General features: G+C 40.8%; 1 protein-coding gene across 9 annotated transcripts in view; it reads right to left on the reverse strand.

The window, feature by feature from the left end:
- The window catches only part of NAV2 (neuron navigator 2), a 444,626-nt gene that overhangs the window by 271,126 nt on the left and 160,578 nt on the right, over positions 1-12,922 (reverse strand). For all 9 annotated transcript variants that reach the window (XM_061610652.1, XM_061610648.1, XM_061610646.1 and 6 more), the window contains exon 4: positions 1,900-1,972. In XM_061610652.1, coding sequence (XP_061466636.1) covers positions 1,900-1,972 — 73 coding nt within the window. The remainder of the gene's footprint in view (positions 1-1,899; positions 1,973-12,922) is intronic.

Here is a 12,922-nt window from a genome sequence, read left to right on the forward strand (position 1 = left end):
CACAACCTGTCTTTCAGACAAATGATCAAGAAGGAAACAGTCTCACCTGTATTTGCAAATCCAACTGCTAACTCTGAGAATACGGAGAAGGAATAAGACAGAACATACAGCAGTTGATTTAACTGCCATTTAGTGAAGCGGCTTGTACCTGCTTCCTCTTGCAAACATGCAAGTGAAAGTGAAAGATCAACTCAGAACTGAGATGAACATACAATACCTTCTCCATGCAGCCCAGTCAAGGATCACCTTCTGTGTGCACAATGACTGATGCAAACAAGAGTTTCCCTACTGACCTCACAAAACCAGAAACAGATCAATATGTCCGTTATAAGTACATATGACTGCCTATGGAGCATGGACAAGAGCCAGAAAATATACAGCTTGCTTTTAATTAACAGGCAAAATAGTAATAAAAATAATACCTAATTCATGATTATACCATGAAGGAGTTCATTTAAACAATTAAGGTCAGAATATTGTACTATTTTATATCAGTACCTTTCAGGCACATGATCTTGATGAATGTATTAACCACAAAGTACAATTCATTTTTTGAATTTAGTTTGCCTACGTCAAAGCCAAAATGGCACCACACTTAAAGAAGGATAACCAAGCTAGCCCCTATTTTTTGTAAACCACCCAGACAGCTTCAGCTATGGGGCGGTATACAAATGTAGTAAATAATAAATAATAATAATATTTACACTTGTTATTAGATAAGACAGGTCCAGTGCTATATTGGACTCCAATAGACCTGAAAGCAGGGGGAATATTTCCTTGCAAACACTGTATGGAAGGAGGGGGAAGTAGCAACTGGGACACTCCAAGTGTATTTTGATGACAGAAGAACAAAGAGAACGATGAAGAAGAAAAGAGCAAAGAATAGAAAGACAAATAGACAAAAGGAGGGCAGGGTTTTTTTTTGTTTTTTTGAAGCATAGATGGGAAATTGGGAAAAAGCTACAATCCTAATTAATGAGCTTTCCAATGACCCTAATGACTCCAGGAGCTCTTTAATTACCAGGTACTGTTATCCATCAGGAACACCCTGAGAGGTTTGTGGCCCCTTCATTGGAATGAGGTCTACATGTTTTTCTTGCCACTTGAGTCAAAAGAAAGGAAATTCTATCACTAGTTTGCTTGCCACATTCAGTCCTGTAATCAAGTCATTTTGTTCTTTCCTGTATGAACACAGTTTTCATTCTCTGACCTAGAAAAACCCTGCTTCACATTTTTGGCCATCTCTTTGACCACTGCCTTGACCACTGCAACCTTTTTGTCTCTGGTCTTCCACCCTTATACCTTGGCCTGCTTTATGATACCAAAATCTCCTTAAATCCCTACATTGGCTTGTCATCTGTTCCAGCAGCTACACATTTCTTGCCCTTACCTTCAAAGTTATCCATCTGTTTGCTCTCTTATGCTTTTGCTGTCACATTGTGATAGATCCATACCTGTGACGTTTGATTCTTCAACTCCACCACTCTCAGGCACCCAAAGATCTCCGGCTCCCTAAAATATTCCACCCCTGCTGCCCTTATGGTTTGAATTGTATCCAAACACCTTCATGCTGCTTCTTCTCTTTCTTCCTTCAAATCCCATATCAAAACCCAACCCTGAAGCCTTTGTCATAACCCCTTAGACTTAACTGAAACCAAGCCTATCCATATTTAAATGAATTGGACACATATTCTTTTTCTTGTGGTTTCTGTATAAAACACTTATGCATATTGATGGCATTTATTAATTATTGTTATCATCTTCATCATCATCATTTGTAACACACTGGCCTGTACCTCCATTATTCTTATTGCTATTGTAATTTTCACTGCACACTTTCAATGCCATGAAAAGTTACGCAGTTGTTTTTTTTTAAAAATCCTATGAACATGGACTCACCTTCCGCAGACAGTCCCTGTATGTTTATTCCTTTGGCAGCCAAAAAACTCAGGCATGCGTCTATATTTTCAATCTTAAAAAGAGAAAAAGAGAGAGAGAGATGAAGATGCACTGCAATAATGTTTTGACTTCATTGTACTATTCACGTGGAATCAACTTGTCAGGCAGAAATTTGTGTTGAAAAATAATCATAACATTGGCCAGATATGCTGAATACTTTATGGTATTATTTATTACATTTATAACCCTCCTTTTCTCCAAAGAACATGCAACAACATGACATCTCCTGAGCAGAACACAGCTCACTGCTTACATTTGTGCAGAACAGTTTACCTAACGCTCTTCTCACTCATGTAATAAGTGGACATGCCTAACTTATACTAGTTGCCTCTCGGAAAATAAACCCTAAGGGAAGTGGTTTGTGTCACATGGTGTGATTATGTGGTTTAGGTGATCTTAAGTACAGCAAAATTCTTATTTGTGGGGAGGTTTTCATGGAACAGTTAAGATTGCCTCAATCACATAGGGACTGTTCTCTCTCTCTCTCGCTGTCTGTCTGTCTGTCTGTCTGCCTCTCTCTCTCTGTCTCTCTCTCTCTCACACACAGAGCATTTCCCACACAAATGGAGTTCATTTTTGTTCTCAGCTATGCCACACTACCAGTACCATGTAAGAATGGGTCCCACATATAACCTTCCAAAGTTTCTGGTCACTCTCTGCTGAAAATAAACATGGGGCACCATATTTGTTTGATGTGAAAAAAGTTTCTCATATACTCTTAAGTGAGACAGCTGGCAGAAATTTCCAGCCATGGGGGCAGTAGAATTCAAAAAAGGAAACTAGAAACCTCAACGGGAATCCAGAGCATGTTTCCTCACATAATTCTCTAGATGGTCTGAATAACAGCTGATTACTGATGGTAACTGCCATTTCTCATGGTGGATCTCTTACATCTAAAACGAAGGGAACTGCAACATGTATGGAGTGGGCTATGCAGGGTTTCAGAATTTTATTCACCAATACCAGTGCTAGGGAGGATCTCTATCCACATCTCCCTAGTGAAGCAGTAGAAGTACCAGTGTGTGTTCATTTGTCCAAAAAAATCATTGTGAAGGTAATACCCTAATGTTAAAAGATTTCCCTCTTTCCTGTTATTTAAATGCATACCAGCTCCAAGTTCAGTGACTGCCAGGTGTCAACATCAAATCTCACAATATTTCTCTTCCTTTTTAGTAGAGAAGGGATATCTCCTCCCTCCCCCCAAATCTCTGGATTTGCTAATTTATATGGCCTGGCCAACACAGGCATGAGGAAGAATCCTGAGGTGGTAAAGTGAACTATGCCACTTCAAGCTGAATGCAGGAAGCACCATTTTTTAATGCTTCTGCATGGAAGCCAAGCCAATAAACCACAAACCCAGCACCCTGTGATGCATGATTCTAACCTTGCCAATTACTGCTGTGCTAGATTTCTTTTTGCAGGAGGTTTTTGTTTTCTTAATACAAGGGGCAATTCATAAACATGATGGCCTACCTGCAGTTGGTACAATCCATTCCAATCTACCATGTCAACATTCTGCCACCTTATTCTTCCCTCATTCTGATGCATACTTAGACCAGGCTTATATCATTCCGGATGAGGACAGAATTCTGGATTGTGCTACTTCAAACTGCAAGTAAGGGTTGTCCATTTTTAAAACAATCCTCCAGGCAAAAGCTCCTTTCATATAGCAAGCTAGCATATCTGATAAAAAGGTTTACCACAGTTCTCTCCCTGATGCTTTAGTACACTATTCTTCAACCTTGGGTCCCCAGATGTTGTTGGACTACAACTGCCATCATCCTTGGCCATTGGCTAAGATGGTTGGGGTTGATGGTAGTTGTAGCCAACAACACCTGGGGACTCAAGGTGCAAGAACAATGCTTTAGTGTATCTTAAAGTATGACCACCGTATGGATAGTATCATATAATTTAGCCCATAGGCAGAGCTTGGAAAAGTTACTTTTTTGAACTACAACTCCCATCAGCCCCAGCCAGCATGGCCACTGGATTGGGCTGATGGGCATTGTAGTTCAAAAAAAGTAACTTTTCCAAGCTCTGCCCATAGGTGGTACTGGACTTTGTTATATTTGGGTGGAATCAGGAGTTTCCTGTGTCTGTTCTTGTTTAAGAGACACAAAAGAGTTCCTTTCTAGTTTTCTGACAGTCTTCATCTAAAACCTTCCATGACAACCACCACTTCATCTGTAGTATGAAGTGGCACCGACCAGAATTCCACTATCTCATTACACATAAGGTATAGATTGGATCTCTTTTTATTCTCTTTGATATGAAGCATGACATCTATCCCTAGATTCAAGGGGGCAGTGAAAAACACTTTCTGATAATTTGTAAAAAAGGATTCAAGTAAATAGGTTTTACCCTAAAAGAGTCCATCATTTATTATGTACATCTGTACTGAATCAAACATATATACGCTTCCATTGTCAAGGCTGGATGTTTTATAGTATAAAAGTGAAACAGACAAATATTGTCCTTTAGTATATTTTCTTTCTTTCTTGTTGACTAGATGTGAAATTATATTTGGTCAGATATTTAATAACAAACCTTCCTTGTTGAAAAGTGCTCATAATGTAGGCTTATAACAGTAGCCAATCAAGATCTGCACTGGAAAAAACGTAAGGAGTACAACCTTTCTAGCTTAGTAAGCGTGTCTGGTAAACGTCACTAATCACAGCAAAGAAAAGACTTAAAAGATGGTTTGTAAAGCCCATCAGTTATAATGCTGTTCAATCTACTCTTCCATCTCAATTACCAGTGTCTAGGAATAACAAATGCAGAAAGTAAAGAGGAAAAAAGAGAGTGCAGAAAGATACATATGATTCAAATAATGGACACTACCCAAACTATCACATGGGAGTCAGGACATGTGAATGTCCCCATCCTTACATAGTCACAGTCAGTCCTAGGACATCCCAGCTCTTTGGAGAACTGGTTGTAGTGAAGACTTGAAATCCTCTATGATGCATGAAACGGTAATAAGGTTCATTCTATGGTGGCTTCCCGCATCCTTCCATCACCATATTGTCAGATCCCTATGCAGTCTATATACTAGTCTCTTTCTCCTCTGTCCAAGTGCCTAGGATAAGACCTAGTAATTGCATAGCCCCAACCATGTAGAACATCCTGATATGACAACCCTACCTAGCAGGGCCCCATTGGTGATCTTTCATGCCCTCCGACTATGAATATATATTTGTTAATAGGGGGTGTTTTGTGTCATTTCAGAATGCAACTTGGAGCCAGTTCATAGACTCTACCGCTAGCCATTTATTAGTGATTTAACAAGACAGGCTGACCCTTATACAGATTCAAGGGAATTGTTTTCTAGGCTGACGAAAGTGTCAGATCAAACAAATAAATAAGCTGTCACCCATGGAGAAAAGGAAGGATTTAGTCCCTCCACCCTCTTTGAAATCATTGCTGAACACACTACTGTGCATGTGGCCCCAATCCAACTTGAGGAACCATGCATATAGTCCTAGGTATTTCTGCAGGGATATAACAAAGAGCCCAAAATGTATAATCTATTAGAAATACGGAACCTCATTTACATATTGACAGCTGTTTATGAAACACTTGCTGAATTAGGTTATGTACCAGGACACAAAAGCTCTTGACATTAAAAAAAGAGGGTTATAAATAATACAATTAATTTGACTGAAAGCCAAAATGAAGCACTAAACAAAAGGCTGAGATTAAAAGTTTATTGATGTTAATGGGTTTTAATTTTAATGGGCTTTAAATAAGGTCCATGAAATCCATTGTCACCCTATGTAACTCTATTTTTGCACCCCTCTACATTAATACAACTTGAAAGCTAGTTGCTGATTGCCACCATCACATTTCTTCCACGAAGTCTGTTTTGATTCATAACATTTGAGTGGGGCCCCAAAATATTTTACAAATCTCAAAAGGGCAGGACACCAGTGAATGTTTGTTCTGTATCTCAGAGACAGGAAAAATGCCATCTGTTGTGGCAGTTGTCATGGTATCCTTTTCCTAGGAATACCTAACTTGACAACTTAATGTAAATTATCCCGGTGGTGGTGGTGGTGGTGGTGATGATGGGGGTTTAGGAAAAGAACCCCTGCCTCAAACAACAAGCAGCATTTCATGTATAACAATGGAAATGCAAAGTATATACAACAGAATTGTCATCATAACAGCAGCACTAAGGTGTAGGTGGCTGAAGTATTTGATATATTTGGGCATCTTGCCTTTTTATCTATAAAAAACATTAATATAAATGGATCATCCATCAGCAAGTTCCTTGCCAACCATTTCTTTAAAAGTTGTTTTTTAAAAACCTGTGAGTCACTTTAGGTTCTGTGTACAGCAGAGAACACAACTGAAATAAATACATAATTTTTGGTCTCAAGGGCCTGTGTAAAGAAAGTTCAGAGCTGGTCTGACAAGCTTCCTCTGGACTGGATTCTATAGAGAAGGTGCCATTAAGGAGAAGGCCAATTCTCTGCCACTATCTGATGGTGGGGACACTCAGAGCAAGACCTCCCCAGTGAGCCACAGTTCCTAACAGCATTCCAAGATTGTGAAGGCAAGCCTGCCTTCAACCTATGCATGTTCTGAATGGTCCCTAACCCACACAAACTGTACTCATGTAAGACTATATACACATTTAGGCACCCTCAAAAAGATCCCTGGATGTACAAACAGTCCCTATAGGTATACAGTTTGCAAAGGTGTGAGAACCATACATACCATTGAGTGAACTCAGCCTGGTCATACCATGGAGTTTGCCACAATGATCTTGTTCTCATCTTACATCAGGGGTGGCTAACCTGTTATCGCCTGACTGTTATACTGTTATATTCACCAACCCTACAGGAGCCATATACCAGTGGTAGATGTGGCCACCCCACACTCACACATGTGCATGCACGCACACATGGGCACACACACAGATCACCTGAGGCATGGGGGGATTACTACCCCTCCCTGCACTAACTGACTGGGGAGGAGATGATTTGCATACCCATCAGGGTACTGGATTGGTCAGAGGTTTGAACTTTTCTCCCCATCCCAGTGCTGTGTCTACTTTAAAATATATATATTTTAAAAAAATTGCTGCCACTACCAAATTCAGTGGGTCTTGGGGGTGGAGAGTAGAAAAATATGCTTGGAAGGCTGTAACAGGCCCCCAAACAGGGGGTTAACCACTCCTGCCTGACATGGTTTATTGTATGCATGATCATTGTGTGGACAGTGCTTATGAGATGGAGGGATAGGGGCTTTTCCTTAGGCCTCCTAAGTGGCCTCAAGCTGAAGCAAGCTTTAAGCATTGGCTTCCTTGCTCACCCTCTTAGCCATGGCTTTACATGAGCTTGTAATCTTACTGTAGATGAGACTTGTGTCTTGCAGCTTCACGTGTTATTGCAGGAATGCAAACTTGGATATCACTGCTATAGCTACACAGTTATAGGGGGAAAATGTAATGTGTGAATCAGCTCCCTGTCAGGAAGGCCCACACTGAAAACGTTCACTGTTTACAACTACATTAGTGATATTTCTAGGGTTTCCATCCAGGCCAAGGCAAGACATGATCCAAGACAAACACAAGAAAATCTGTTGATTTGCCAAAAGGACTCTCTGTGTTTTCTTTTACACTTTGAACAAATCTGGCAGCCAGTTCTGATTGTCAACAGCCCTGTACATCCTCCTTCTGCTGAGGGCAACTTTACAGTACAGTACAGGAAAAGACATAGAGATGAGTCCTGAAAATCAATTACACACACAAACACACACCATCAAAGAATTTGGGAGGCAGAGAGTAGTAGGCAGAAGAAATTGAAAGCTTGCACATCCAGAATCATAATGTTTTCAATTTCACCACAGTAAAATCAACATACTATAAACATGCCCATCTATAATCAATTCAAAATACATCAAGATATAATACAACAAGAACTTGTGGATGCTGCTATTTCTTCTTAAGACTCTGCAGCTTGTCCACTGACTTCAATAGGTCGAACTACTCTGAGTACAACTAAGATTGGACATCACTCTTTTTTTTTTCTTCTTTTGCCAAGCTAATCACCAGATGCCATCTAAAAATGAAGGAACTTACAATCTGCTCATAAAAACACATTAACATGCAGCGACTGTTGTGCAGAGACATTTGTAATGTGAATTAAACTTTGTGGGTATGTCTGCACAGCACATGGAGATCTCCTGTGCATTGCATCCAAAGTGTTTCTGTATCCACTTACATATATGTCTGGAGAAGGAGCTGGAATACCAAAAAATGAAACACCTCATGGCAAGTCTGGTATGTGACAAGAACAGCAAGTTCAGAGAGAGAGAGACTCTACCCTGTAGTCCAAGGATGGGGAACTTGTTGCTCTCCAGATGTTGTTAGACTATAACTCCCATCTTACCACTGACCATGCTGGTTGGAGCTGACAGGAGAAGTCCAGCTGCACAGAGAAGACCAACTCCACTACAGTCCCAGTGAGCTGGAATAATTACCCTAACTCACACATTGCTTTTAGTCCACATAGCAAGGCTTGCGGCTTCTCACAACCAAATTGCTACGTCCAGGTTGAACTTGACACTCACAATTTGACCAGATTATAGCACAAACTAAAATCCTCTGTGCATCCAGAACAGGCATAAAATTATGTCTGCCCACAGTAAATGAATGGCTACCATCACATGTTCCAGTGGGTGTGTGAATGGGCCTTTACCCTCTTTATAATTTTTTTTCATTACTGAATATCCAGAGGAGGAAAGCTCAGAAAGATGGACCAGTTACTGAGAACCAATTGGATCCATCCCAGCCAGATTTATTTTGGCTCATTTTGTGTTTATTTGTTCCTCATTAGGGAAAATAACCAATCCTTCTTTGCTCCCTTTAGTGGCCACCCTTTAGCTCCCTGCCAAGATCTATTTTCTATATCGGTGTAAAGTACAGAAACTATTTAAAAGTATATTTAAATTGTGGAATAAAAAGGCACAACTTCAATGAAAAATTACAATATCAGTATCTTATGTAAAAACACTAGAATCATCACTAGAAATAAATATGAAAAATACAGAATAGAGCTTGAGGAAGTCTGGCTGAATATGCTAGAAATGTTGGGCTTAGATCTTTCAGCAGGATACATGCATCCCATGTATGCTTTTCTTCTGATTCCCATCTGTGTTCATTCCACTACAACTTGGGAGAAGTGTATGTCTCCGTTTTGATTCTTATACTCTCTGCATACATTTCCAAGATTTTCTACAAAAACAGCCGTACAGAATTTTGTAGCCACACTACCGACAAACTTACTTTCTGTTTTTATCTGTGTTAGAAACACACTCAGGCTTATACAATAAAGGAGAAGAGAATGTAAAAGAGATAGCATATAGAATTATGGAGCTGAATGAGAAAACAAAGTCTGAAGCTAAAATAGGAAGAAATACAGAAGTTGCCTTACACCAAAGTCAGACTATGGACTCTCAAGCCCAGTATTGCCTACTCTGATTGGCAATAGCTCTCCGGGGTCTTAACAGAGGTACTTCCCATCACCCATTGCCTAATTCTTTCAATGGACTGAATCTGGGACCTTGAACATGCCAACCATGTGGCCTGCCACTGGGCTACCATAGTAAATGTGCATCCCAGCCATGCAAGGGAGCCACAGCCAATCATGGCTCTTCTGCACCTGCCTCCCAAGTGTTTGGAGACACATCTCAATTCCAAACCATAGGCATCTACTACAGCAGATACTAATGGAATACACTGAGCTGTTCAGACAATTATATTTTATATAATAGTGATTGTATGTTGTTTTAAATGGTTTTAAAGGATGTACTTTAAATTGTTGTTACTCACCCTGGGAGCTCAGGGTGAAGGCCAGGTAATAAAAATATAATATAATTAATACTAATAGCGCAAGTCTTCAAACTGCGGCTTGATGCCCTTATTTATTCCAAAGCTGGTAGCCATAATTTCGAGGTTTGGATGAAAGAGAAAACTATGGTTAATTAGAAGCTTCCTGGTTTTTTCACAGTTCATGTGAAGAGGCTGCATACGCAGGCAAATTGCTTGTGCATATCTTGGCTTCATAAGCTAAGATGCAGTTGTCCAAGCACTGTAATTGTACCTGGACTACCACCTAAAGTTTGAAGAAGCTCAAATCTAGAATGAAACTCTGATGGTTTCTTACATGCAGAGGAATCCTATGCATATTTACTTTACTGGAGCTTAAAGACAGGTACATGTGTGTAGGATGGCAGCCTTAGATATATGAAAATCCAGAATCACTCTAAAAAATTTACAAAACATTATAGAAAAAAATCTAAATAAGAAAGGCAGAACGAACCTTATTTTTATTCATCCCTCAGCACACCTATATGACATAACAATGCTAGGATTGATCAAGCCAAGGATTAAGGATTCAGAAATGCAAACTTTAGAAGCAAATTGTGCTAAATAAATAAATAAATAGATATGCTTCCCACTAAGAAGCTTTAGAAGTTTGGAGAGAATAAAACTTATTATTTCTGCCTTCAGTAGAATCCATTGTCAAGTGTGACTCACTTTGGATACACAAGTGTGAAAAACACCCACACTGGGTATTCTATAAAGAGAGGCATATTTAAATAGTGGATTTGTTGTGAGTAAGCCATGAGTATGCAAGCTCCAATCCTCTAAATTCACACCCTTTTGCAGATACTGATGTGTTGCATTTATTGTGGAAGATAAGATGAAAGCCACAACTTTCTAACCCACACTCACAAGGTGCTAGCCTGGTCTGATCCTTCAGTGGTGCTTTCCACGTCACTGAGATGAGATAGTGACTACCCACTGTGAGCAGGAATGACTTGAGTGGTGGAAGCACTACTCATGTACCCAGCTGCGTATTACATTTCCAACCAGGAAGGTCAAAAACACCTATTTGCATATTATTATTTTTATTAATTAATTAATTGCCCTTTACATGAGTCTCAAGGCGATTTACAACCATACCAGCTACTAAAACAGCTAAAAATAGTTTTAAAAACAGTACAAACCAACAACAACTAAAGATAGGTTTAAAACAATACAGAAATGAGCAATTATAGCAGAGACCTTTTCATCCAGCTAGAAAAGCTTTTTGAAACAAAAATGTCTTCAATTGTTTCTGAAAAGTACAGATTATGGGTGCCTGTCATAATTGTGGATGTTTTCTACAAAACAGGGACAGCCACACTGAAAGCTCTGCTCCAAGTTACTGTGGAGGGGGCTTCTGATATTCTGCATATATGGCTTCTGATATTCTGCATATACAATACGTAATGGTTTGCCTTATTTTTACTAACACTATATTATACTACACCAGTGTGGTGTAGTGGTTAAGGTATTGGACTATGACCTGGGAGACCAGGGTTCGAATCCCCACACAGCCATTTTATTTATTTTATTTTATTCAATTTCTATACCGCCCATAGCAAGCTTTCTGGGCGGTGCACAGCAAGTAAAAACACAGCAAATACAATTTAAAACAACCTGGTCATCAGATTACAATTTAACTGCCTGTTAGAACATTAAGTACAAAATACTAAAATTTTTAAAATGTTAAAAAAAATATTAACATGTTAAAATGCCTGGGCAAAGAGGAAGGTTTTCACCTGGTGCTGAAAGGATAGTAGTGTAGGCGCCAGATGAACCTCGTCAGGAAGGGTGTTCCAAAGTTCGGGGGCCACCACCGAGAAGGCCCTCTTTCTTGTAATCGCCTTCCGGGTGTCTCTATAAGTAGGCACCCAGAGGAGGGCCTTCGCTGTTGAGCGCAGTGCACGGGTAGGTTCATATCGGGAGAGACGTTTCATCAGGTATTGCGGGCCCGTGCCGTGTAAGGCTTTATAGGTTAAAACCAGCACTTTGAATTGGGCCCGGAAACATATAGGCAGCCAGTGCAAGCGGACCAGAATCGGTGTTATGTGCTCCGACCGCTTGGTCCCAGTTATTAATCTGGCCGCTGCATTCTGCACGAGCTGCAGTTTCCGAACCGTCTTCAAGGGCAGCCCCACGTATAGTGCATTGCAATAGTCCAATTTCGAGGTTACCAGAGCATGAACAACTGAAGTAAGATGTTCCCTGTCCAGATATGGGCGTAGCTGGGCCATCAGCCTAAGTTGGTAAAAAGCACTCCGTGCCACCGAGGCCACCTGCGCCTCAAGTGACAAGGACGCGTCCAAAAGGACTCCCAAGCTGCGCACCTGCTCCTTCAGGGGGAGTGTAACCTCATCCAGAACAGGTCGAACATCCATCATCTGGTCAGGGGATCCATTCACTAACAGCATCTCAGTCTTGTCTTGATTTAGCTTCAATTTGTTCGCTCTCATCCAGTCCATTATCGCGGTCAAGCATCGGTTTAGCACCTTGACGGCCTCACCTGAAGAAGATGAAAAGGAGAAGTAGAGCTGCGTATCATCAGCGTACTGATGCGAACGCACTCCAAAACTCCTGATGACAGCACCCAGCGGCTTCATATAGATGTTAAAGAGCATGGGGGACAGAACTGATCCCTGCGGAATTCCATATTGGAGTGCCCAGGGCGTCGAGTAGTGCTCCCCAAGCACTACTTTCTGGAGACGACCTGCTAGATAGGAGCGGAACCACTGCCAAGCAGTACCTCCAACTCCCAAATCCGCAAGCCTCTCCAGAAGGATACCATGGTCAATGGTATCAAAAGCCGCTGAGAGATCAAGGAGAATCAACAGGGCTACACTCCCTCTGTCTTTCTCCCGACAAAGGTCATCATACAGGGCGACCAAGGCCGTCTCTGTGCCAAAACCGGGCCAGAAACCCGATTGAAATGGATCCAGATAATCGGTCTCATCCAAGAGAGCCTGGAGCTGGGATGCAACCACCCTTTCCAGAACCTTGCCCAGGAATGGCACATTTGCTACCGGCCTGTAGCTGCACCGATTGAAACTCATCCAACAAAACATGACCAGACTGTGCTCTGGAGAC

Source organism: Rhineura floridana, chromosome 2 (assembly GCF_030035675.1).
Source record: "Rhineura floridana isolate rRhiFlo1 chromosome 2, rRhiFlo1.hap2, whole genome shotgun sequence".
Lineage (NCBI taxonomy): Eukaryota > Metazoa > Chordata > Lepidosauria > Squamata > Rhineuridae > Rhineura > Rhineura floridana.